The 22,569-nt window shown below is 45.3% G+C and overlaps 1 protein-coding gene across 5 annotated transcripts; it reads left to right on the top strand.

Annotated features, from left to right (window-relative positions):
- Positions 1 to 1,121: 1,121 nt before the first annotated feature.
- ZBTB21 (zinc finger and BTB domain containing 21) lies at positions 1,122 to 19,703 on the top strand. 5 transcript variants are annotated; one of them, XM_087418052.1, is made up of 3 exons: positions 1,165 to 1,247; positions 2,675 to 3,246; positions 12,469 to 19,703. In XM_087418052.1, exon 3 carries the CDS (start codon positions 12,482 to 12,484, stop codon positions 15,668 to 15,670), a length of 3,189 nt encoding a protein of 1,062 aa, XP_087274178.1. In that variant the 5' UTR covers positions 1,165 to 1,247; positions 2,675 to 3,246; positions 12,469 to 12,481; the 3' UTR covers positions 15,671 to 19,703. The 5 variants fall into 5 exon arrangements, with proteins under 5 accessions (XP_004429680.1, XP_087274178.1, XP_087274179.1 ...); XM_087418053.1 differs by lacking the exon at positions 2,675 to 3,246 and adding an exon at positions 7,168 to 7,235 and having other exon boundaries at positions 1,167 to 1,247; XM_087418054.1 differs by lacking the exon at positions 1,165 to 1,247 and having other exon boundaries at positions 1,255 to 3,246; positions 12,469 to 14,069; positions 14,670 to 19,703.
- The last annotated feature ends 2,866 nt before the right edge of the window (positions 19,704 to 22,569 follow it).

The raw sequence follows: 22,569 nt of genomic DNA on the forward strand, positions 1-22,569 counted from the left end.
CGAACCCAGGCCGCCAGCAGCAGAGCGCACGCACTTAACCGCTAAGCCACGGGGCCGGCCCTGAGAGTCCAAAAATATCACTTTAGAAGGCAATCTCCTCCCCCCTCCCAATCTGATCTGTTCTGGCTTTGGGGAGCACATCAAGATGTTCTATTTAGTTTGTCTAACAGAACCTTTCTTTAGAGCTAAAGTGTACAGTCTGGCATTTCTGTTATACTAATTGTTTGGTTTTGATTGAAAGTGAAATGAGTTTTCTGGTTAATGACTTGCAATATTCAGGCAAGAAAGCTAACAGTCTAACAGATAGCAAATGAGAGTTGATATTAGAGAAAACAAGTTAACTGCCAGTGATCCCCAACCTCGACGCCTCCTGGAAGTGGAGGTTTTGCCCGTGCAAGCAGGTGCCCTCCAAGGCTGAGGATGGGAGCAGCCACCCCAGCTGTTCAAGCGTAAGAAACCCCAACGCCCTGACCGTCCCCTCCAGTCACTAGGAGCGGGGCCCCGGGAAAGGATCGCAGGGGGGAGGAAATGCGAGCGCTCAGGGCAGCTCCCGGCGGACCCGTGCGGCGGCCACCCCCCCGAGGGTCACCGAGGGCACAGGCGCCGGTGCCCACCACCGCCGGGGGGGAGACCCCCTCCTCCCCGAGGGTCACCGAGGGCACAGGCGCCGGTGCCCACCACCGCCGGCGACCCCGACCGCGGGTCCCGGCCCGCGGAGAACCGGCCTCCGCGGGGCGCGCGGGGCGGGAGGGGGCGCACGGCCGCCGCGAGCGTGTCCTCGGGGCGCCGGGACCACCGGGCCGAGCCGCGCCCGCGCCTCCGCGATGCTCGCCCTCCCGCCGCCGCCTCCCTCGGGACCGCCCGCCTCCAGCAGGGGACCGTGCGGGGCGCGCGCCTGGCGGAGGCCGGACGTGAGGAGGTCGCGGGCGGCGGCCGTTGGAAGCGCACCGGGCGGAAGCGGCGCGTGAGACGACGCGGCGGAGACGGCGGCGGCGGCGCTGCTCCTGTCAGGCCCGCCCCCGCCCGGCCCCCCGCGCTGCGCACCTCCCTCGCCCCGCCCCCCGCCGCCCGGCGGCCAATCACAGCGCCGCGCACGTGACGAGCGCTGCCTGCGATGACCTCATCCCTGGTGTGGGATGACGTCAAATTCAAGATGGATGGAATCACAGCGGCAGCGGCGGCTGCGGCGCGCGCGAGCCGAGTGTGAGCGGAAAGGGGCCCGGCGTCTGCCTCGCGGCTGAAGACCGGTGAGTAACTGTCACGTCCCTTGCTCTAGGAGAACTGCGGGGCCCCGTGGGAGGCCACAGCCTCCCCGCAAAACGCGGCCTTTCCTGACGTAACTCTGAGGTGATTTCTCTCCTCTTTTTTCTCTCCACCAGCGGCTTGCGGGCTCCGAGCGCTTCTGCGCGTGCGCCGGGCTCGGCGCTCACCGAGCATGCCCCGGGCCCCCACGTAGCCGATTGTGCCTTCACAGTGCGCATGCTCCTTGCCCGCACTTGGCCTCGCCCTCGCTACTGCGCACGCTCTGTCCCTCACTGGGCTTCCCTCGCCCGGTCAGGTGCCCCTGGGGGTGGACGCCGCCGGTCTCGCTCGGCGCGCGCCTTGCACGAACGGTCGGGATGCCTCCGGCCAGGGCGCGTGCTCACCTCCCGGGCATAGGTGGGGACCGGCCGGTGTGCGCGGGAGCTGGGGGCGGTGGGATCCCCCACCTGCTGCCACTCGACCCCTGGCGGCCGCCGGCGCAAACGACCAATAACCGGAGTTAACTGGGCTTTCCCGCCCCGCCTCCTGGCCGGTCCTCCGCCGGACCCCGGGACTCGAGTGCGCCCCTTTTCCTCCAGATCCCTGGGAGACCTGCTGCTCTGGCTCCACGCCCGCCGCAGAGCACAGCGCCTCCGTGGACGCAGCTTTCCTTCTGGGCTCTGGGTGGTTCCCCACTTGGGAAAGTCCGAGATCTGCGACCAGAGGCGGTGGGGAGGGCGGTCCAGACCCGGGGATCTGCAGACCCCGGCCCAGAGGCTGCCGCTGGCTGGCCGGAGGCCCCGTGGTCTTGTCATGGGTTTTCACCGCCCAGACCACTGCAAAGATCGTAGCTTTGACCATGGGGGAGCCCTCGGTCGTGGCCCTGCGCCCCGGCTGCTGTGCACTCCAGCCACAGGGCTGCGTGGCTTTGGAGAAGGCCACTCAGCAGCACGTGTGGAGTGGGGGGATCATAGAGACAGGGTCTCCTGCGGGATTCCCCGACAGTGGGGAGATGGGGGAGATGGTAGACCCCGCACAGCGTGGCAGCCTGGGGTGTTTTAGTGCAAGAGCTCACAGCGCTGCTCACCTCTGGCATCCGAGGGTGTCAGGGTATTACAGCATAGTCCAGTGATTGTTCATAACGATGACCCTGAGTCATCAGTAAGGAGCCTGCGTTAGGTTCTGCGTACCTTGTGTGAGAAGGCAAGAAAGTGGGTTAATCCATTTAGAAAGATTTCTCCTTGACAATTGTATTTAAAAACTTTTTCCCTCTGATGCTTGGAGTAAATCCCTCATCTGCCTCTAATGACTAATAGTCCTTACGTTTGAATTTAAATGTCCCTAAGTAGTGGTGTTAAAAAGAAAGTAGAAATTTGGGGCATTGGTTTACTTAAAAGTAACTTGATGTTTAATTCATTTTTCCTTTTAACAGTATTTATTGAATGTATAGTGTGCTTCATTCTGTGGATGTAAAAGTTGAAAAGGACCTTGCCCTGAGGAACTTACAGGCGGTTTATGGCAGGGGATATTAGGTGTGTGAGGAGAGAGGGCTGAGTCCTGGAGGGCATCTCTGAGTGAGGAGGAGATGACGAGGACAGTTGTAGTGGGTGCCAAAGCCAAGGGGGATGTGGAGAGCGGATTCCAGAGCTGTTTGTGAGGTTTGACAGGTTGTGGTGACTGACTGGAAAGGAAAGAAAAGAGGTTTCTGGTTTGGGAGACTGGTGTTGGCAAGACCCCAAACTAAATAGGGAATATGTGAGGACAGGCAGATGTGGGGGCCAGTACGAGGGGCGTGGGTCATAACACCATCCTGCACATGTGGATATGCTGTGATGGAAGTGTTCATTGCACACCTGAGAGGCTGGCGTCCCAAAGAAGAAGTCTGAGCAGAGATATAGATTTGGGAGTCATCATCCAGAAGTCATTAAAGCCCCAAGAGCTCGTAGAAAAAGCAAAAGAAGCGGCCACGTGCTGAGCTCTGGAACAGTCGCTGGAACGATAAAGGTGAGGAAGTCCGCGTCGCCAGCCGGGAGTGTGGTGCTTTCTCTCTTCGCCCGGTAGATTCTGGCCAGGCCTGTGCTGGGCCTTAGGGATACACAGGTGAAAACAAGAGTTCTTCCTTTTAGGGACTCTCCTGAGGGAGAGAGAGAGAAAAGCACATCACTCAGAATAGTCATGGTGTTCTTGCTGCAGAGATGAAGGATTGTAATGGTTTAGATGACTGAGCTGCTGGCTCGGGGCAGATTACTAGAGCTTTGTCAGACAGTGCCGTTTGAGCCGGATCTTTCTGTAGAAGTTGGCCAAGTAAAGGAACAGTAAGAAAGCTATTTTAGGTGGTGGAAATTGGGTGTGTGAATTTGTAAGGTGGATAGTAAGGAGTGTCCAATAAGGGTGGAGAGAAGAATTGTGACCAGAATGACAAAGAGTCTTGTATGTCAGTCTCTAGAGTTCGGATTTCACCTAGGAAGTAATAGAAAAATCAGTATAGTGTTCTAAAGGGCAGTGATGGGACCAGCTTTACATGAGGAAAACAAGTAAAAGGCATGTGTTCCACACCTGTGTTTAATTAGAGTGTCAGTACAGAAAAATCAACAAGTATTTATTGTTGTGCAAGATACCATTGGGCATTGTGAACAGTGTCAAAAGATATTAAATAGATTCTTAGTCCTTGAATAGCTTATGGTTCTGTTGGGGAGACAAACAACTAACAATATATGGCACTGAATAAGCACTACGTAAATGCTGCCACGCAGCGTAACACAGGAGTTGAAAGGTGTTTACTTGTTATAAACTAAAGTAGTCAAGGAAGGTATACTAGTTTGCTAGGGCAGCCATGACAGAGCACCACTTAAACAACAGAAATTTATTTTCTCACAGTTCTGGAGCCCAGAAGTCCGAGATTAAGGTGTCGGTAAGGTTGATTTCTCCTGAGGCCTCTCTCCTTGTCTTGGAGATGGCCATCTTCTTGCTGTCCTCACCTGGTCGTCCCTCTGTGTCTATGGCTTGATCTCCTCCTCTTTTAGCGACACCAGTCATATTGGACTGGGGCCACCTTAGTGACCTCATTGTAACTTAATTATCTCTTTAAAGCCTCTCCAAGCACACATACATTCTGAGGTGCCGGGGGTTAAGATTTCAGCATATGAATTTGAGGAGGGGGCGGGGGGGCACAATCCAGCCCATGATAGAAGGCTTCATGGAAGAATTGGCACTCCAGCTGAGCTTTGAAAGATGACTGGTGTTCCGCTGAGTGGAGTGCTGGGCAGGGGGTTAGATGAGGTCTAGGACGTTCCAGACGGGGTAATGGAAGTAGCAAGATGTACAGATTGTGTCTCAGGGACAAAGTATCTGAAGCAGGAAGGGAATAGTGAAGGAAAAGAAAATTTACAAAGTAGTTGGAAACCAGATTTACAGAGCCTAGGAGTGCATGTTTTTAAAATTTTGCATTTTAACCTAATGGAGAACCATCGTTTTTATTACTTTGTTACTTCTTTTCACTCAGGTCTTAGGTCTCAGCTAAAATGGCACATGGAGGCATTTCCTGACCATCCTTTCTAAGCCCTGCTTACTTCACCCAGTCACGGCACCCTGTTTATTTCCGTTATAGCACTCAGCATAGTCTGAAGTTGTCTTTTTTGTTTTCTTGTTTATCGTCTGATTTACTTCATGAGAAAGTGGGGGCCTTGTCTGTTTTGTGCTCCCCTGCATTTCAAGTGTGTCTCACCATGTCTTGCACATAGTAGGAACTCAGTCAATAAGTTGAGTTAATGCTAGTAATACTTAATGTGTCCGTCTGATGGATTATCACAGCTGTGTTTTAGGAAGCTCGGTCTAGCAGCAGTATTATAAAGGACAGATTTGGAGGGCATGGCAGGAAGAATGAGCACCAGTTGGAAATATATTAGTTAGTGTCCTTGAATAACAAGAACAGAAACTGACAGGCTAGCTTGAATAGAAAACGGAATTTATTGTACAGATATAGGGTTGCTCTGGAGCTTTAAGGAAAAGCTAAAGAATTGGGCCAGGAAGGACGAAAACCAAGGTAACTGGCAGGCTGCGTTTTCAGCCACTGCCGAGGTAAATCAGCCCCACTCCTTCCCTGCCTTTGTCATTGTCCTCAGGCCCGTCTTCCTCTCATCGTGTGCCTACCCCTGAGCTGGGGGAGAGCAGCGCATCAGACTGCGCTCAGGGGGTGAGGGGGCTTCTTCCAAAGCCAGATCAAGGGGCCTTGTCCGGCAGGAGGACGAGTGGCTGCCGGGGGGCCAGAACCGAACAAGAGAGGCTGCTCGGCCGAGTGAGGTGCAAATGAAGAGCCTGCGCTAGTGGAGTCGTTGGGCTGATAGAGCAGAGTGCACCCCTAAACCCACATCAGACCCTCCCCGGAGAGACTGAACAGGCGGTGAGATGGGATCCGAGGGAGTGACATTACTGCTCTCGAAAGATCAAATAAACGAGGCTAGCTTTGAAATCTGAGGAGCTTTAGATAATGTCTGGATGTCTGCATTGTCACTGAGGGAGTGATGATAAGACCGAAACTCAGAGCCGACCTCCTGTCACATCTAATAGACAAGTCAGAGGGAGAGTCAGGGCGAATCCGGAGGTGAGGGTTGGGGTGACCGGTGCATGCGTGTCTATACTTGAGTCAGACGTGGATGCTCTGGTTTCCTAACCAGGTGTTTGCTTTCTGTGACGGGCATTCCTCCTTTTGTCCAGTGTCATGGTTAGGACTGCATAAGCAGTCTCCAATATTCCAAAGGATTGTGTGCCCAGAGTTGAGTGTTAGGTTAATGCTTGCGATGTAAAGAGACATTTACCTGTAGAACTGGTAGTAAGGGTTTTGTGGGCTAGTCCTGGAGCGAATTTGGTTTATAATGTACCTTAGCTCTGATAGCAGCCTGAGTTTTAGTCTCTAAAACTTGAAAGTCAGCGAGGTCATTTGGTCCCTTCCCATTTCCCTTTCTGGGCCCCTCACTCACCTCTAGTGTCCTTTTATCTGAGTGCTTAGTCGTGCTTTGCTTTCTTCTGTTTATCTCCCCAGCATGCTCTGTACTCCCAAATTGCCTACCTTCCCTCCATCCCCCTAAAAGTCTTAACTCTCTGCAACTGATCGAACATTGATGTAAAGAGGAAATTATTCGCATGGAATTAATTTATATTAAGATATGAATTCTCTGCTCCTCTTAGCGTTTAGTACCTGAGGAATGTGAGGTGATGATATGAAATAATTTTCTGGAATCCAGTTGTGAAGGGCTTTGTAGCCATTCTGGGGAATTGGACCTTCAGGCCAGAGCAAGCTTTGGGGAGTCTTTACGGCCTGGCGTGATCAGCTGTGTGTTTCTGAAAAGTTTCTGAAGTAGAAAGGTAAAGAATGGAACCTTTGGGGTTAGTACAGTAGTCAAGTGAGTGAGGAGGTGTCCCCACCATTCACTCATCCACCCTCCCACCTCCTGGCCAAATGAACTGCTTCCTGAAATCATTATTCTCTTAGCACTTTTTGTCTCCTTCACTGTATTTTATTTTTACATGTCTGTCCTACCAGGGAGTGTGTGCTACTGGAGAATGAGCAGCCGGCCAGCTCACTCATCTCTGGGCAGCAGCACCTCTTGTGATACGTGACATTTAGCACCCCACGTAGACGTTCAGGAAAGGAAGAGAGGAAGGAAATAAAATGCGTGCTTGCCATATAGGAAACACTATGTATGCTAGGAGCTTGCGAACATGTTACATCTTTTGTTCTTCATGAAAATCCTATGTGGTCGGATAGTACTCAGAAAGGTCAAGTGATCTTTACCAGGTTACATACCTAATTAAGGTGGCAAAGCCAGGATCTGAGACAAGTAGACTGATTTGAAATCTTTTTCCGTGGAGCTACAATGACTTCCATGAATTGTTAACTGTAAAGATTCTCTCATTTTGAAATTCCAGGAAACAACATGAAATAGAAACAGCTCAGGCAGAGTTTGGGAAGATATTTGTGTGCAAGGATCCAAGTGGTAAGCAAGCCAGCCCTGTTTCAGAATCTGGTTTTCCTGGGGGATTTCCTCCCAGCTTTTTCTATCAATCGTAAACGGGCCTTTTCTTCCACATTTCACCCACTTTTCTTTTAAGAGTGCCAAGGTTTTTCCAGCATGACTAAAGTGGTAGCAAGAAGTCCTGCCCTGATGAGTCAGGTCAAGATGAGCAGTGGAAAAGGCCCGGGACGTGGACCCAGTGGCAGTATGTATTTATACATGAGAGCTTTTAAATTTGTGATGCACTGTCTTCTATAAGTCAGAAGTCCTGATTATTCATAATTAAAACATACATGAGAAATTGGAGTTTGATGAGCCAGCAGATTTATGGAGAAGAAAGTACGTCCACAACAAAGGTAGCCTTTTCTGAGGGCTGAAGGGCAGAAAAAGCAGGAGAGTTTGAGAATTCAGTATGCACATCCAGCAGCCACAGAGGGCTTGCTGGATTCTCGCATAACATTCAGCACTGGTGATTTTCCCCCCATTTTGCCTGCATTCTTAATGGAGCATTTTATATTTTTAGTTGTTAAACGCTGTAAATATACCTACTGTCATTAAAACACGAAAGTCCAAAATGTTCCTTGTTTGCAGCTAGACCAGGAAAAAGGCCATTGTTTTTAAGTTTTAGTACTTGAACTAAAGGTAGAAGTAAGGGCCCCAATATGAAGGTGCCCTGCGCTCTCCTGTCACTCCAGACACCCAGAGCCTTTGTCCTGGCCTACTGGAGAGGGTAGAAGAATCACGCCCCTCTTAGAATCCTCAAGTGGCCTCCAGGACCCTCGTGCCTCCATCGCCGCTCCAGCTTCATCGCCTGCCCTCCCCTCCACGTGTCCTTGGCTCCAGGCACGGCTCCATCTTGTCTCTGTGGTATTGGACACACTGCTCCTGTCCTTGAAATGCCCTTCACCCTTCTTCCTGACTCCTCCCACGCGCTCTGAGTCCTGCTTGTTCAGGAGGCCTCTTCTGTAGGATGCCTTCCCTGCCTGCCCCTCACCGCATCCGATGCCGTCACCTATACTCCGTCTGTACCTCTGCACACTCCCGTCCGTGCTTAGCACGCTAGATGCGTGTGATGGCGGTTGACTTCTCCTGTGTCCACACAAGACTTGAAGACTGTAGGCAGCACCATGCCTGTTTACACTGATCTCCTCCATGTCTAGCCAGTTCTAGCACATACTAGACAGGCGTCCAGTATGAGAAGCATGTCACGTGATGACTAAGTGTCCAGGCTCTGAGGCCAGACTCCCAGCCCCACTACCAACTGACTGGGTGACCTTAGGCACATTTCTTGTCCTCTCAGTGCCTCAGTTTCTAATTTATAAAACAGAAATGATGACAGTGCCTAGCTCAGGTGGTCATGTGAGTATTAAAAGGTAACTAGAGGCAGTATGGTGTGGAGTCAAGAGCATGGCCTTGGGAGCCAAAACACCTGGTAGAATCTTGCTCTGCTGCTTGTTGTCTCTGTGACCTTGAGGAAGTTACTTAACCCTCTGTGCCTCAGTTTCCTCATCTGTAAAATGGGGATGATAATAGTACCTCCTAGGCTTGCTGTAAATGTTGAGTTAATGCGTGAAAAATGTTTACAGTAGTATGTGGCAGAGTAAGCACACAAGTATTAGCTGTTATAAACTGATTGGTGGTTGAATGGGTAGAATGGAAAATAAATACTGTAGAGTTATTCTGCACTAGTATATCAGGAATTTAGACATGCTTAGCCAGTTTTCAAGCAGGGAGTCTCATTGATCACTCTAAATGGAGGTTATAGGCAAATGAATAGTTTTAACTCCAAATAATTTTCAGGAACAGTGACTGTTTCTCTTACAACTCAACTTTGAGTGACGACTTATTCCCTAATTCCCAGCTGTTTTAATTCAAAGAGTATAGAAGCCTGTGGTTCAAGGGATTAGAAGTGGTTACTTAGAACAAAAACAGGGATCATGATAATTTGAAGAAAGCAAAGGAAGGAAACTTTTCTGAACAATGAAAGGTGAGAAAATGTTGTTTTATGCCCTTTAGGAATAGGGTGCAGATGGTACGTGGAGTAGCATTTGCTTCCTTTCCAGAGACGTAGAAAATCTCACTTGGTTTAGTCCTCACATAGATCCAGAGCCTCTTCCTGTAGTTTCAGGTTCCCTTGGTGTCTTAGTTTGGGTTCCCCCAAAAGCAGACCCTGAGACGAGGATTCAGTGGTAGATGTGTATTTGGGACGTGATCCCAGGAAGCGCAAGAAAGGTTGTAGGGAAGGTGAAGCAGGGAAAGATGCCCACGAAGAGTACGTTAATGAAGAGGTTCCTGCTCACATTTGCAATATCAAAACTGAATTCCTGAAAAAAATCTGAACGGATTTTTCTATCAAACTTCATCATAAGTAAGGACATCCTTCCAGTTTTCTGGCAGAATCCTTGGAGACATCCTTAACTCCTCACCGTCTTATCCTCTATAGTCAATCCATTAGAAATCCTAATGACTGCCTTTACCTCCACTGCTGCCACCCTGGGCCAGGCACCATCATGTCTCACCTGCATCATTGCAGTGGACTCCTCGCTGGCCTCCCAGCTTCCCCCGTGCCCTACCTTCCATGGTCCATTCTCAACAACATGGCCAGAGCGGTCTTTTTGAAACATAATTCAGGTCGCTGTCATTCCTCTGCTCAGAATCTTCCAGTGGCTGCCTTTTTCACTCCTGGTAAGAAGTGTACTTCTTGCAGTGGTCCACCCAGCCCTGCGGTGTCTCCGCGTGCTTCTCTGATGTCGTCTTCCATGGCTCCCTCAGCTCTCTGCTCCAGTCCTACTGTTACATTGGCTCTTTCCTCTGCTTGTAGTACTCTTCCCTCGTGGTTCAGCCTTGCCTCCTTCAGGCCTTCGCAAATGCCATTTTGTTGAATGAGTGAGTGAGTAAATGACATGTGAAGTTCCTGGTACAATTTGTAGTGTGTTGTAGGTGCTGAGTAAATGGTAGCAGTTACTATTTTTTCATTTAATTCTCACAATAGCATTATATGGTAGCTGCTATTGTTCCTAGTTTACAGTGGGGAAAACTGAGGCTCAGAGAGGTAGATTAGCCTAGAGCACTGACTTTCAAACTGTCTTAACTCCGACCCACAGGAAGGAATATATTGTACATCTTAACCCAGTGCTCACTTGCATGTGTATGCGTATGTGGCTATGTATGCACATAACTGGAACAGAAGTTTCAGAAGAGCTTAGTCTTACTACATTTGAGGCATTCTGACATCTTCTGCTCTGCCCTAGTCATTTTATTTTTTCTATTGCTAATTTCAAACCACTAAATTGATTTTAAGAAACCCTTTTGTAAAGTACTTGTCCAAGCTTTTGATTCTGCATCTGTTGCTTTTCCCTGTGGTGACATCTGAACTAGCTTTCTCAAAAATTATTTGCACTAAAAACTGTTCATCATGCAGCTGAGTTGGTAAGTGTGACATTATAAGCTTCTTTCTTTCTCTGCTGACCTCCGTAAAAGATGACAAGGGTTTCTTTGCACATAAATAGATGTGTGATTATAAAGACAATATAGTAGAATTAAGGGAGAAATTAAAATGGCTAACAGAAAAGGAATAGGAAGGGAAAATATCTGTAACAAGCAATCACAAGGAGAGGAATTACAGTTTACCATTGGTGTGAAGTGATGGTGGGCAGGAATGAACAGAAACTTGGTACGGTCTGGCCAAGGCGGTTGTTTGTGGACAGGCTGCAGGCATCGTCCCTGGAAGCAGAATCATGCCTCTGAGCCAGTTAAATTGAGTCAGCACCGTAACAGGGAGTCCGCATAAAATTAAATTTGTATGCTGTCCTCGGTCACTGCAGGTTGGTGGCCTAGCAGACTCTTCTTTGTGTGCTCTTTGGAAGAGCTGGATGCTGGTCGACCAGCAAAGGCTGATCCTTTGAAGCCGAAGGAGAACCTGCAGATATGCTGGGTGCCAAGTTTCATACATCTACAGCTTGCTCTCTGGAGAATGATAAAACTGTCACAAATAGTCTTAGTTTGAATCCATTTTGATATTAAAAATAAATGTCATAACTATTTTAAAGAAAAGATGGCATTATAAAATCAAACCAGAGGGCTAAGCTGTTACCATAGCAGAAGTCTAAGGTGAAGGGTCAGATTTGGAGAATCAGGCATTGTCTCCGTACGAAATGGCTTTATCCTCATCGAGAGCATGGGTGGAGTTAATCTGGACCCATTTTCTTTGAAACTGAATTAAATGCCTATTAATCCCGCAATTTCTGAAAATTAATTGCACATTTGTTGAGTCCTTACTATGTATGAGATACTAGCTCATCTGATTTTTGCAACAACCGTAAAGGAGGGCACACTTGCTCCCAGTTCCCGTGAGGGACCAGGTAATCAGAGAGGCTAATGGACAACAGGGAGGAGCCAGCATTTCAACCCCAGTGTCCACCGCTAGGCCTTTAGATTTTTGAAGAGAATCTCAGTGAAATCTCAGTTCAAACCCCTAATTGAGACTTAGTAATAATTAAGTTTAGATCCAGGCCAAAGTTTCCTTTGTGCTGTTGTTGAAAGTGTAATTTGGTAAGAAAATTCAAGCGATTGCAAGGTGTTTAGGTAAGAAAGAAAGCAAACTCTTTTTATTCTTTACCATTTCTAACCTTTGTTAAACACTGGGATGCAGTAGTAATTAGCAAATGATTTTTCTCTTTCCAAATTCTTTCCTATTTTTAAAGGTCTAGTGAGACCTCTACTTTATAACTCATTGTTAACAATTCACATTGCGTCTAATTATATCCAGTAATAAAACTGATATGTTTTCAGAATTATGGGCTTTAGGGGTTCCAATACTTCACATTTATTCTTTGAACTGATAAGGAATGGAACCCAGCATCAAGTGGATAAGGACTGTAAATAGTAAACCTTTATCTTCAAATATTGCTTCCCTACATAACTGCCAAGTTCTAGGTGCCTTCCGATGGTATAAAAATGCCTATGTTACAGTCTGTTGTTCCTAAACTTCTTCGGTTTTAATGATTGATGACCTACTTAAGCCATGAGGCTTGTCTCTTTATATTTTCCATGTTATTTAAATAAGATTGTTCACCCAGAAAACTTTTGTTTGCCTATAATCTGCTAAATATTGGCACCTATGAAAAAACAGCTAGCATTCCTTGCCCTTGAGGAGCAGTTCATCTTTGCAGACCTCACGACATTGTCTGTGATGATTTTACATTGTGTCTTCCAGATAAGCCCAAGCAATGGACGGATTACTGCATTACATCAACCCGGCACACGCCATTTCTCTCCTGAGTGCCCTCAACGAGGAGCGCCTCAAAGGACAGCTGTGTGACGTGCTCCTGATCGTTGGAGACCAGAAATTTCGAGCTCATAAAAATGTCTTGGCTGCCAGCAGTGAATACTTTCAGAGTTTATTCACAAACAGGGAGAATGAGTCACAAACTGTATTTCAGCTTGACTTTTGTGAACCAGATGCTTTTGATAATGTTTTGAACTACATTTATTCTTCATCTTTATTTGTCGAGAAAAGCAGCCTTGCTGCTGTGCAAGAACTAGGCTACAGCCTTGGGATTTCCTTTCTCACTAACATCGTTTCTAAAACACCTCAAGCCCCCTTTCCAACATGTCCCAACAGAAAAAAAGTGTTCCTAGAAGATGATGAAAACAGTTCTCAAAAGAGAAGTGTCATTGTTTGTCAAAGTAGAAACGAAGCACAAGGAAAAACTATTGGTCAGAATCCATCTGATCCAAGCCATACCTCCTGGCCCGCACCTAACCTTGCCGTCAAGACCAACACCAGTAAGCCACATGTTCCCAAACCAGTTGAACCCCTTCACAATTTGTCCTTAACAGAAAAGAGTTGGCCGAAAGATAGTTCTGTGGGATATGCAAAGTCTCTTGAGCACTCTGGATCTCTGGATGATCCTAATAGAAGCAGTTTGGTGAAAAGGAACGCGGTGCTGCCTTCAAAGCCCCTGCAAGACAGAGAGGCGGTGGATGACAAACCAGGGGTGAGTGGTCAGCTTCCCAGAGGAAAAGCCATAGAGCTGGCTTTGAAAAGACCACGGCCACCTGTTTTGTCTCTTCAGAGCTCATCAGAGACTCCCTATCTATTGAAAGAAATGAACAAAGGAAGTGGTCCAGGTGAAGATAGAAACTTGTTGTACTATTCAAAGTTGGGGTTAGTGATCCCCTCCAGTGGATCTGGTTCTGGAAACCAAAGCATCGACAGAAGCGGCCCTCTTGTTAAGAGTCTCCTCAGGCGGTCATTGTCGATGGACAGCCAGGTTCCTGTCTACTCACCCTCAATAGATTTGAAATCTTCCCAGGGCTCATCTTCAGTGTCAAGCGATGCACCAGGGAATGTGTTTTGTGCTTTATCTCAAAAGTCATCTTTAAAAGATTGTAGTGAAAAATCAGCCCTCGATGACCGGACCCCAGTCCCACAGCCACACCGCCTCAGGTCCTTCAGTGCCTCTCAGTCGACAGAGAGGGAGGGTGCCCCGCCTGTCACCGAGGTTCGGATCAAGACGGAGCCCCGCAGCCCGCTGTCAGATCCCTCCGACATCATCCGAGTCACCGTGGGAGACGCCACGGCAGCATCCTCCGTTACGAGAGACATTTCTCTGAAAACAGAAGACGACCAAAAAGACATGAGCAGGCTCCCAGCAAAAAGGAGGTTCCAGGCAGACCGAAGACTGCCGTTTAAGAAGCTCAAAGTGGATGAGCACGGGTCTCCCGTATCAGAAGACAATTGTGAGGAGGGCTCAAGCCCCACTCTCCTCAATGCAGATTTTCCAGATTCTGACTTGAATAAAGATGAATTTGGTGAGTTGGAGGGAACAAGACCAAACAAAAAATTTAAATGCAAACATTGCCTTAAGATCTTTAGATCAACAGCAGGTCTTCACCGTCACATTAACATGTACCATAACCCAGAAAAGCCCTATGCTTGTGACATCTGTCACAAGCGGTTTCACACCAACTTCAAAGTGTGGACACACTGTCAGACCCAGCACGGCATAGTGAAGAACCCGTCACCAGCCTCTAGTTCACATGCCGTTTTGGATGAAAAGTTCCAAAGAAAGCTGATTGACATAGTGAGAGAGAGAGAGATTAAGAAAGCCCTGATCATTAAGTTAAGGCGCAGCAAGCCTGGCTTTCAGGGACAGAGTAGTTCCCCAGCACAAGCCATCAAGCGGAACCTGAGGTCGCGAGCCAAAGGAGCGTACATTTGTACTTACTGTGGAAAAGCCTATCGTTTTCTCTCGCAGTTCAAACAGCACATAAAAATGCACCCGGGAGAAAAACCCATTGGAGTCAATAAAGTTGCTAAGCCAAAAGAGCACGTTCCTCTTGCAAGTCCAGTAGAAAACAAGGAGGTTTACCAGTGCCGCCTCTGTAACGCTGAGCTCTCTTCTCTTCTAGAACAAGGCAACCACGAGCGATTATGCCGCAACGCCACCGTTTGCCCTTACTGCAGCCTTAGGTTTTTCTCGCCCGAGCTGAAGCACGAGCACGAGAGCAAGTGTGAGTACAAGAAGCTGACGTGCCTGGAGTGCATGCGCACCTTCAAGTCCTCCTTCAGCATCTGGCGGCACCAAGTCGAAGTCCACAATCAGAACACCATGGCACCGGCCGAAAACTTCTCTTTACCCATCCTGGACCACAATGGTGAAGTCACTGGTTCTTCCAGGCCCCAGGCCCAGCCCGAGCCTCACAAAACAAACCACATGGTCACGGCAAAAGACGACAATGTCTTCAGTGATTGTTCCGAGCAAGTGAACTTTGATTCGGAAGATTCCTCCTGTCTCCCTGAAGACCTTAGCCTTTCGAAGCAACTGAAAATCCAGGTCAAAGAGGAGCCCGTAGAGGAGGCTGAGGAAGAGGCACCTGAGGCCAGCGCAGCCCGCAAAGAAGCAGGTTCCAGCAAGGACCCCGGCCTGTGGCCCTGTGAGAAATGTGGCAAGACGTTCACAGCGCACAAGCAGCTGGAGCGGCACCAGGAGCTTCTGTGTTCCGTGAAACCCTTTATCTGTCACGTTTGCAACAAAGCTTTCCGCACCAATTTCCGGCTGTGGAGTCACTTCCAGTCCCACACACATATGTCTCAGGCCTCAGAGGACTCGGCGCATAAAGAATCGGAAGTGTGCCCTGTTCCCACAAACTCGCCGTCGCCGCCACCTCTGCCCCCGCCACCACCGCTGCCCAAGATCCAGCCCCTGGAGCCTGACAGTCCCACGGGCCTGTCAGAGAGCCCGGCCCCCGCCTCGGAGAAGCTGTTCGCACCCCAGGAATCAGACACGCTGTTTTACCATGCCCCACCCCTGTCAGCCATCACCTTTAAAAGACAGTTCATGTGTAAGCTCTGCCACAGGACCTTCAAGACTGCCTTCAGTCTTTGGAGTCACGAACAAACCCACAATTAAGACCGCCCCTTTTCACCTGTTATGAAAGGGGAGACGGCCTCCAGATTTCAACCTGAATTGTGAAATGTGTCATAAGAAACAAAATATTTTTTAAAAATAATAAAGGTTGGAAATTGTTGTGCTTGAATATAAGTTTGAGGTAATCTGATATTAATTAGTAATGTCCTTACTCAACTTAGAAAAACTCTAAGAAATATTGTGCTTCTGGACCTTATCATCACAGGATGGTTTGACTTCATTGCTGTTGGCATTTGGTTGACCTTGGTTGTTTGCATGGTTCCTCATCCACGGTGTCAGTATAATCTTTCAAGTGAGGTTGTTTTGGTTTTTTACTGATTTGCAATTAGTGAAATACTATTCAAGTATTTCTTCTTTTGATTATATCAGACACCTAAGTTCTAGTTAAATCTTAGCCATGTTCTTAAGTCCCAAATGTATCAGGAAGAAGTGGAGTAGTTTGCAGTATTGATTTAGATCTTAGAATACTTTTTAGCAATAAAAAAAATGATAAACCTCAACTTTCATAAGTTATCCTGACACTTGATAAAAATAAATATTTGGTATTTTGTGGTCACGTAGAACTTTTTTTTGTATGAAAATTGTGAGAAATTTAAATCAGCAATAGTAATACTTAAATTTTTATAAAATAACTTGCTCTTGGGTCATTTAATATAATTAATGGTGGGAGACTTGGGAAATGAAAAGATTAAGATTTCCAGAAGGCCTCCTGGTCAGTTTACAAGAGCTTCAGTGGCCACAGGCATTGTGATCAAAACCACTGGTTGTGCTGTGTGTACCCGTCACGGTTCTAAACTCAGACCAGCGTTCGAAAGGCTGCACACGTGTGGTGTCCTCTGATTTATGCTGTCACAAATTGAAAATCTGAGTGTATTTGGGACAAAGAACAAAGATAACACACAGCACTTGTTTCTAATTTAACAACATTAGTGTAACAAATAAGGTCGGACATATATTTACATAGCCCCCAGACCCGTGGAGTCAGTCGAGCAGTTCTCGGTTCCAAATTACCGCTGACTTGAGGAACTTGAAGCAGAGGGAGAAACACCGCACTGCAGTCTCCACAGGCTGTTCCAGAGTAATAGATAGAATACACAATTTCCTGCCTCCCTGTCTTGTGATGGTTTCCATTAGCATTTGTTGGAGTTTATCATGGTAAAACATCCGTAGTGAAGCCATTCTGCTTTTAAGTCACAGCTTAATATTTCATAAATATGTGTTAAAGTGCTGACGGGTCCAAAATTAGTTTCTGCTACTTATTTTGGTCCGTAGGGTTTGGGCTTCTTTTTCTTTCCTATTCTGTGGATTGTCATTAGAAGCCTTTCAGTAGGTGTTATCCAAAGTCCAATGGGAGTGTTCAAAAGGCAAAATTTTTATTTTACTTGGAGGGGGGTAGATATATAAGAGTAGAAATGTTATTGAAACTACATAATCCTCTTAAGGTAGTGATATGGATTAAGACTCCAGGTTTATTCATTATTTTTACAAGCTATCTGTCAAAAATCAACTGTGACTAAAAAATAATTTGCTGAGTACTTAAATTTGTGCTCTAGCAGAAAATAACTCTGTACTCATCAGTCTCATTACCCACATTCCATACCAGTAGTAGGAAAGATATTCTTGTTATTGAAACCCAAGGATTTTTGTAAAATAATTGACTTTGTACATCATGGAAATTTTGCCCTTCATTTGAAAACTATTAAAAGTCCCAAAATATTTAAGTGGTTACTTCCTATTTTTCTTACTTAAATTTGATGGAGAGAGGAAAATAAGATTACGTTGCAGTTACTGATTATTGCCGTCTTTATATTTTCTTGAAGAAATCTATGCATTTTAAGGACAAAACTAAAGCATATGATCTTACGTGAAACATAAGGATGGATTGTTGTTCACTGAATTCATTCCCTGTGTAAGGTGGTATTTCTTACTCTGACCAACCTTGGTAGCTGTCACTTCTTCAAAATAGACAGTGTCCCTCAGAGAGTATCTAATAATTCCGTGATGCACAGTATCTTGGCATTGTAAATCCAGTATCCCAGGACTTGAACCTTTATGCTACATTTTTGAAGATTTTTTAATAATGTTAATTAGAAAAAAATATTTTTGACCTAAATATAGGCTCTGCATATCTGTTAGATTTTAAAAATTTTGCCAGTGTTTTGTCTTGTTCATTCACATTTTGTCTAGGCAAGGAACATAAGATTTCAAATAAAATTTTGAACCAAAAACATTTATAATGCAGTTCTGGTTTTTCTATTATTTTTTATACTGTACCTGAAAAGCATTAGGCTGGAAGAGTTTATTTTGGTGGTCAAAAAATAAAATATGCTTCCACTCCTGTAACTATTTTAAGTGTTAAGTAAAATAATGAAAGACACCTTAATTGCTTTATTCAGCAAACAGTTTTTTTAACAACGTTTTTCTCAGCCAGTAGGCAAGTTGTTGCAACTTTCATTGTTGCGACTCTTTAGCTAGTAAAGATATTCTTGTAAATGTTTTTTCTGATTGTAATTGATTTTTGAAAAGCTAGAAAGCTCATTATTCCTTGTAAGTATTCAGGATGCCTACTTTTATGCAGTTGTGGAAAGAATGTAAGATGTTTTAATATATTCTTTGCTAATCTGAGAACTTTCTATTGAATCATTTTCTTCAAGTGGGGGAGGGAGGGAGGAACACCATAAAATGTGTTTTTATCAAAGTAAGCAATGGAGGTAACTGCATTTTTTTATAGTAATATTTCAAGATTAATAGAATGTTCACCTTCAAAACTAGTTACAGTTAGTATGCATTTATAATTCTGTCAAAATATACAGCTAACAATTCAACAATGATGTTATTTGCATTTGTGGGGAGATGTACGTGGTACTTGGTTTTCTGTTTTGGAATGGATCGTAACAGCCTCTTTTTAGAAATATGCCCCAGCACTTAATCGGTGGTAATGTAATCCACACAACAGCCGTTGATGCTGAGTGTAGAAACAGAGACAAGAATAAAAATGTGCCCTTTTGTGGAAGTGGGGGGGTGTCTCCATCTACAGGCCAACTGGACAGTCAGGGTGAGTGAGAGACAGGAGAATTAACTACTCTAAAGTCGGCCTTTGTTCCCACAAATTGTGTGTGTGTGTGTGTACAACCATAATCTGGAACTTTAGGAAGTAAAATTATTTGAATTTTCTTACTACAAAAATAATTACATGTCATTCATAACAGGTTTCTTTATAAATTGCACTAATATTGGAATATTGTAAGTCAGTTTTTCTATTTCTGATGTTTCATTGATTTTTTTGCAATAATTGTGAAAAGCATTATTGATTTAAATAATGCTAACACATATTCTTTAATAAGTTCTTTAACACTGGCTTTTTTTTAAGTTGTAAAAATAGGTCTTTCTCTTGTGGCTTTAGCACTTTGAGAAGTTTGATGTTTGCATACTTTTTAATATGCTCATTCTCTGCTTCCCAGTGTGTTCTCTAGTGTGTGGTATTTCCACGGGACTGGGGAGAAAACCAAGCAGTCCATGTCTAGATTCTGGAGGAGAAAAAAATAAGTTCATGTGAGATTTTCTAAAAATTCCTTTTAGAGACAATTGTTTGGGAACCAAAGGATTTTACTGTAAATCTTTAAAATAATTGAATTCACTGCTCTTTAGTCATTAGTGCTGTCCAGATTTTCCACAAAGTTATACTTGGTTAATATTAATTTTCAAAAGGTGATAATTTCTTAATGACATTAATCCAAGACTGTTTCAAAAGTTTCATTGAATAAATACTTATTGTTAAAAACAAATGGGGTTTTATAATTCTGTATATTTTGTTGACATATGCCCTAGCAGGGTAAATCATTGTTCAATTTTATTTAGAAATAAGCTTTTTTGGACTGAAAATTCGTAGTAAAATAGGATTTCTATCTAATGTTAATCCATTGCTTATTTGTATCCAATTCTATTGTCTGTTTACTTTGCTTAAATCAACTAGGAATGATTGGAGTCAATAAATTTGTACTGTATTTTGTTCTGAGTCACAGTCTCATTGCTATGTTTTGAACTTGGATGATAATGGCTAATGATAGCATTTAAATTTATGAAAGTAAAGATAAAGCCCTTCTGTTTGGGTAGTAAGAATAGCCACTTAAGGGTTGTGAGAGATTTAATTTTCCCCAACAGTACCAGGTTGCTTGTAGAATTAAGTTTGTTCTAAAGCTTCAGTCCTTGAGGCGCCACAAATATATGATAATTAAAACCACATAAGGAGCGATCTTTGCTTATCCACCTTTTTCTTTACTGTTCAAATAAGTTTTTAAGATGATTGTGGGGGTAAATGCATAAAAAGTTTTTAGCACCCTGCATTGACATTTCAGCATAGCAATTGATAAACTGCTTTTATTTCATAATTAAGGGCTTCCACGTTGTAGTGTCTTTTTTCTTTCTAATGAGGATCTTCCATAACAGCAGGGTGTATTAACCTTTTACTGCATTAGCTTTCCCTGTAAAGTGAAGAGCTGAGCTCTAGATCTTTCTGATTTACACCACCAAGCTGACGGTGGAGGTAGAGAGGGAGGGAGAGGAGAGACGTACCAGGCTGACCAATATCCATTCACCCCACCCTGGGCTGGCGCTCACCTCTTCCACTGGTTGCGTTTTTCTTGCCTAGTGTCCTAAACTACTCTTTCTTGGGAGCCTCTGGCTAAAAGTTTCTTTTACACACTACATTAGGAACAATCAGTATAATCTTTATTTTAATCTGCTTTAGCCCTACTGTTCAATTTGCCACCAAATACCGTTTTGTTTTAAGAACTTAGATTTGCTCTTTGTTTTTCATCATAACAGGCTTTTTGAGGTTTGGGGTTGTTGCACTCCTGTTGCATCCTCCTCCGTCTTAGGGACACACTCGACAGTAAATGCCGGTCGGGGCAAAGCCGTGTGTCCCATGTGTCATTTCCCCAGCTAGAGGCTAAACCTTGGCTGTGTTAACAACATATGCTCTGTGGACTAGGAAAGTTGAGTGGCAGGTATTCCTTGTTTGAGGCGTGGGTCTGGATAAAACAATTCCCCACGTTGTCCTAGCAGCACTTTACAAATACAGCATGGTGCAGCCCTGCCGTAGCATGAACTCGGGTGTCGTGTGGTTGGCTGTCGGCCCCCATCCTCCGAAGTAGGGTCCCTTGGCCAGCGCCTTGACCTCCTGGTAATGCAAACCTGCGTTTTGCCTGGCTGCGTGTCTTAGATCTCATTTATTGTGGTTGGCATCATTTCTTCCAGGAAATACTTCCTGACCTCTTTCTCCCCGCTCCTCACCCCAACCCAAAGTAGTTGTTCCTCCTAAGTGTTCCCATAAAACCCTGACAGCCCTGGCATTGGATTTGCTGCCTTCTATTCTACCCATGTGTGGTCTGTCCACGAGACTGAGAGGGGCCCGAGGGCAGGGGCTGTTATTCATCTGTGTGTGTCCAGGGCCAGGCAAATGGAAGGGGCCCATTACGTATTTGATAAATAAAGACAGCAAAGAAAGCTTGTCAGAAACGAGCGACAACCAGCCCATTTATTTTCAGCTAATATTAGAAGGAACTTCCTGAATGTCTGCGTATATTCCCCAGATTTTGATTGAGCTACTCAATAAGAGGCTCAGAGTGTATTTTAATTTTTATGTGGTTCTCAGTAAGCTGGAGGAGGACTGGAAATGTTCAAATGGCTGGTCTTGGATTGAGGAGTCCCTTGAACTTTGTAAATGCCATGCCCTCTTGTGCTGCCATAATAGTCGTGGGTGTGTGGCATGCTGTGTGAGTGTCGCTGGCACTGCTGAAGTGCCCATCAGCTCACCCCAGAGTGGTGAGTTGTCTGGATAAACTCATCAGTAAACCTAAGAATAGTAATAGCTAATTACTAGCTATGACTAGGATTGTAGTAGGAGCTACATTGAGTGCTTACTGCAGTGTGAGGCACTGTGCACCTGTGCATGGTAGTATTTGTAAAATAGTAACAAGTTTGTTTTCCTCCCATTTATTTTTTACTTTCCCTTCCCCCACCCCTTCCCTATCCTCAGATAGCCCAGTACTCTCGTCTCCCTAATCTGAAATATTCCTCAGTCTGTCTTTGACTGTTATGGCCTTGATCATTTTGAAGCTTATAGACCAGTCGTCTTCCAGAGTGTCTCTTAACTGGAGGTTGTCTAGTGTTTCCTCGTAATTAGACCCAAGTTATGCATTCTTATACCAGAATATCACGGAGGCCGTGTTCTTTTCATGTCAGCCTAGGAGTGGCATATGACGCCTGTTTGTCCTATTACCGATGGCACTAATTTCAATCATTTGACAAAGATCGTTTCAGCCAGGTTTCTCCACTACGCTTTTCTCTTTTGTAGTTAAGAAATATTTTGCAGGGAGATATTTTGAGACTATGCAAAATCCCATTCCTTATCTCAACGTTACCCGCTAATTTTAGCATCCGTTGGTTTTCTTGCCTGAATTAATTATTTTCATAGTCATTGCCAATTGGAGATTTTCTCATACCTCCATTCCTTCTTCATTTGTCTGTGGGCTTTCTACTGCCAGAAAAAATGTTCTGTTATTCTCATTAATTTATTCATTTACTTGTTTATGTGTTGTGGATTCATGGATTCCTATTCTACTCAATGAGTTATATTCAGTTGCCATCATTTTTTTTTTTTTATTTTGATTCTCAGATTGTTCTAGATTTAGCCAGTGGAAGTTCAAACTGGCTTCTCTGACCTTTGACATGTCCTCTTTATTCTTTGAGTATTTTCCTACTTTCTGATGAGGTTCCAGACTCCTCTCACTCTCTCCCTGCCAGATCCCTGAAATCAGACATTTCTCTAAGGAGTATGATTCCTTTTAGTGGAGAATGGTGTTTGGAAACCGAGATCTGGG

This window comes from Ceratotherium simum, chromosome 27 (genome assembly GCF_057802395.1).
Source record: "Ceratotherium simum simum isolate JZ-2026a chromosome 27, ASM5780239v1, whole genome shotgun sequence".
Classification (NCBI taxonomy): Eukaryota; Metazoa; Chordata; class Mammalia; order Perissodactyla; family Rhinocerotidae; genus Ceratotherium; species Ceratotherium simum.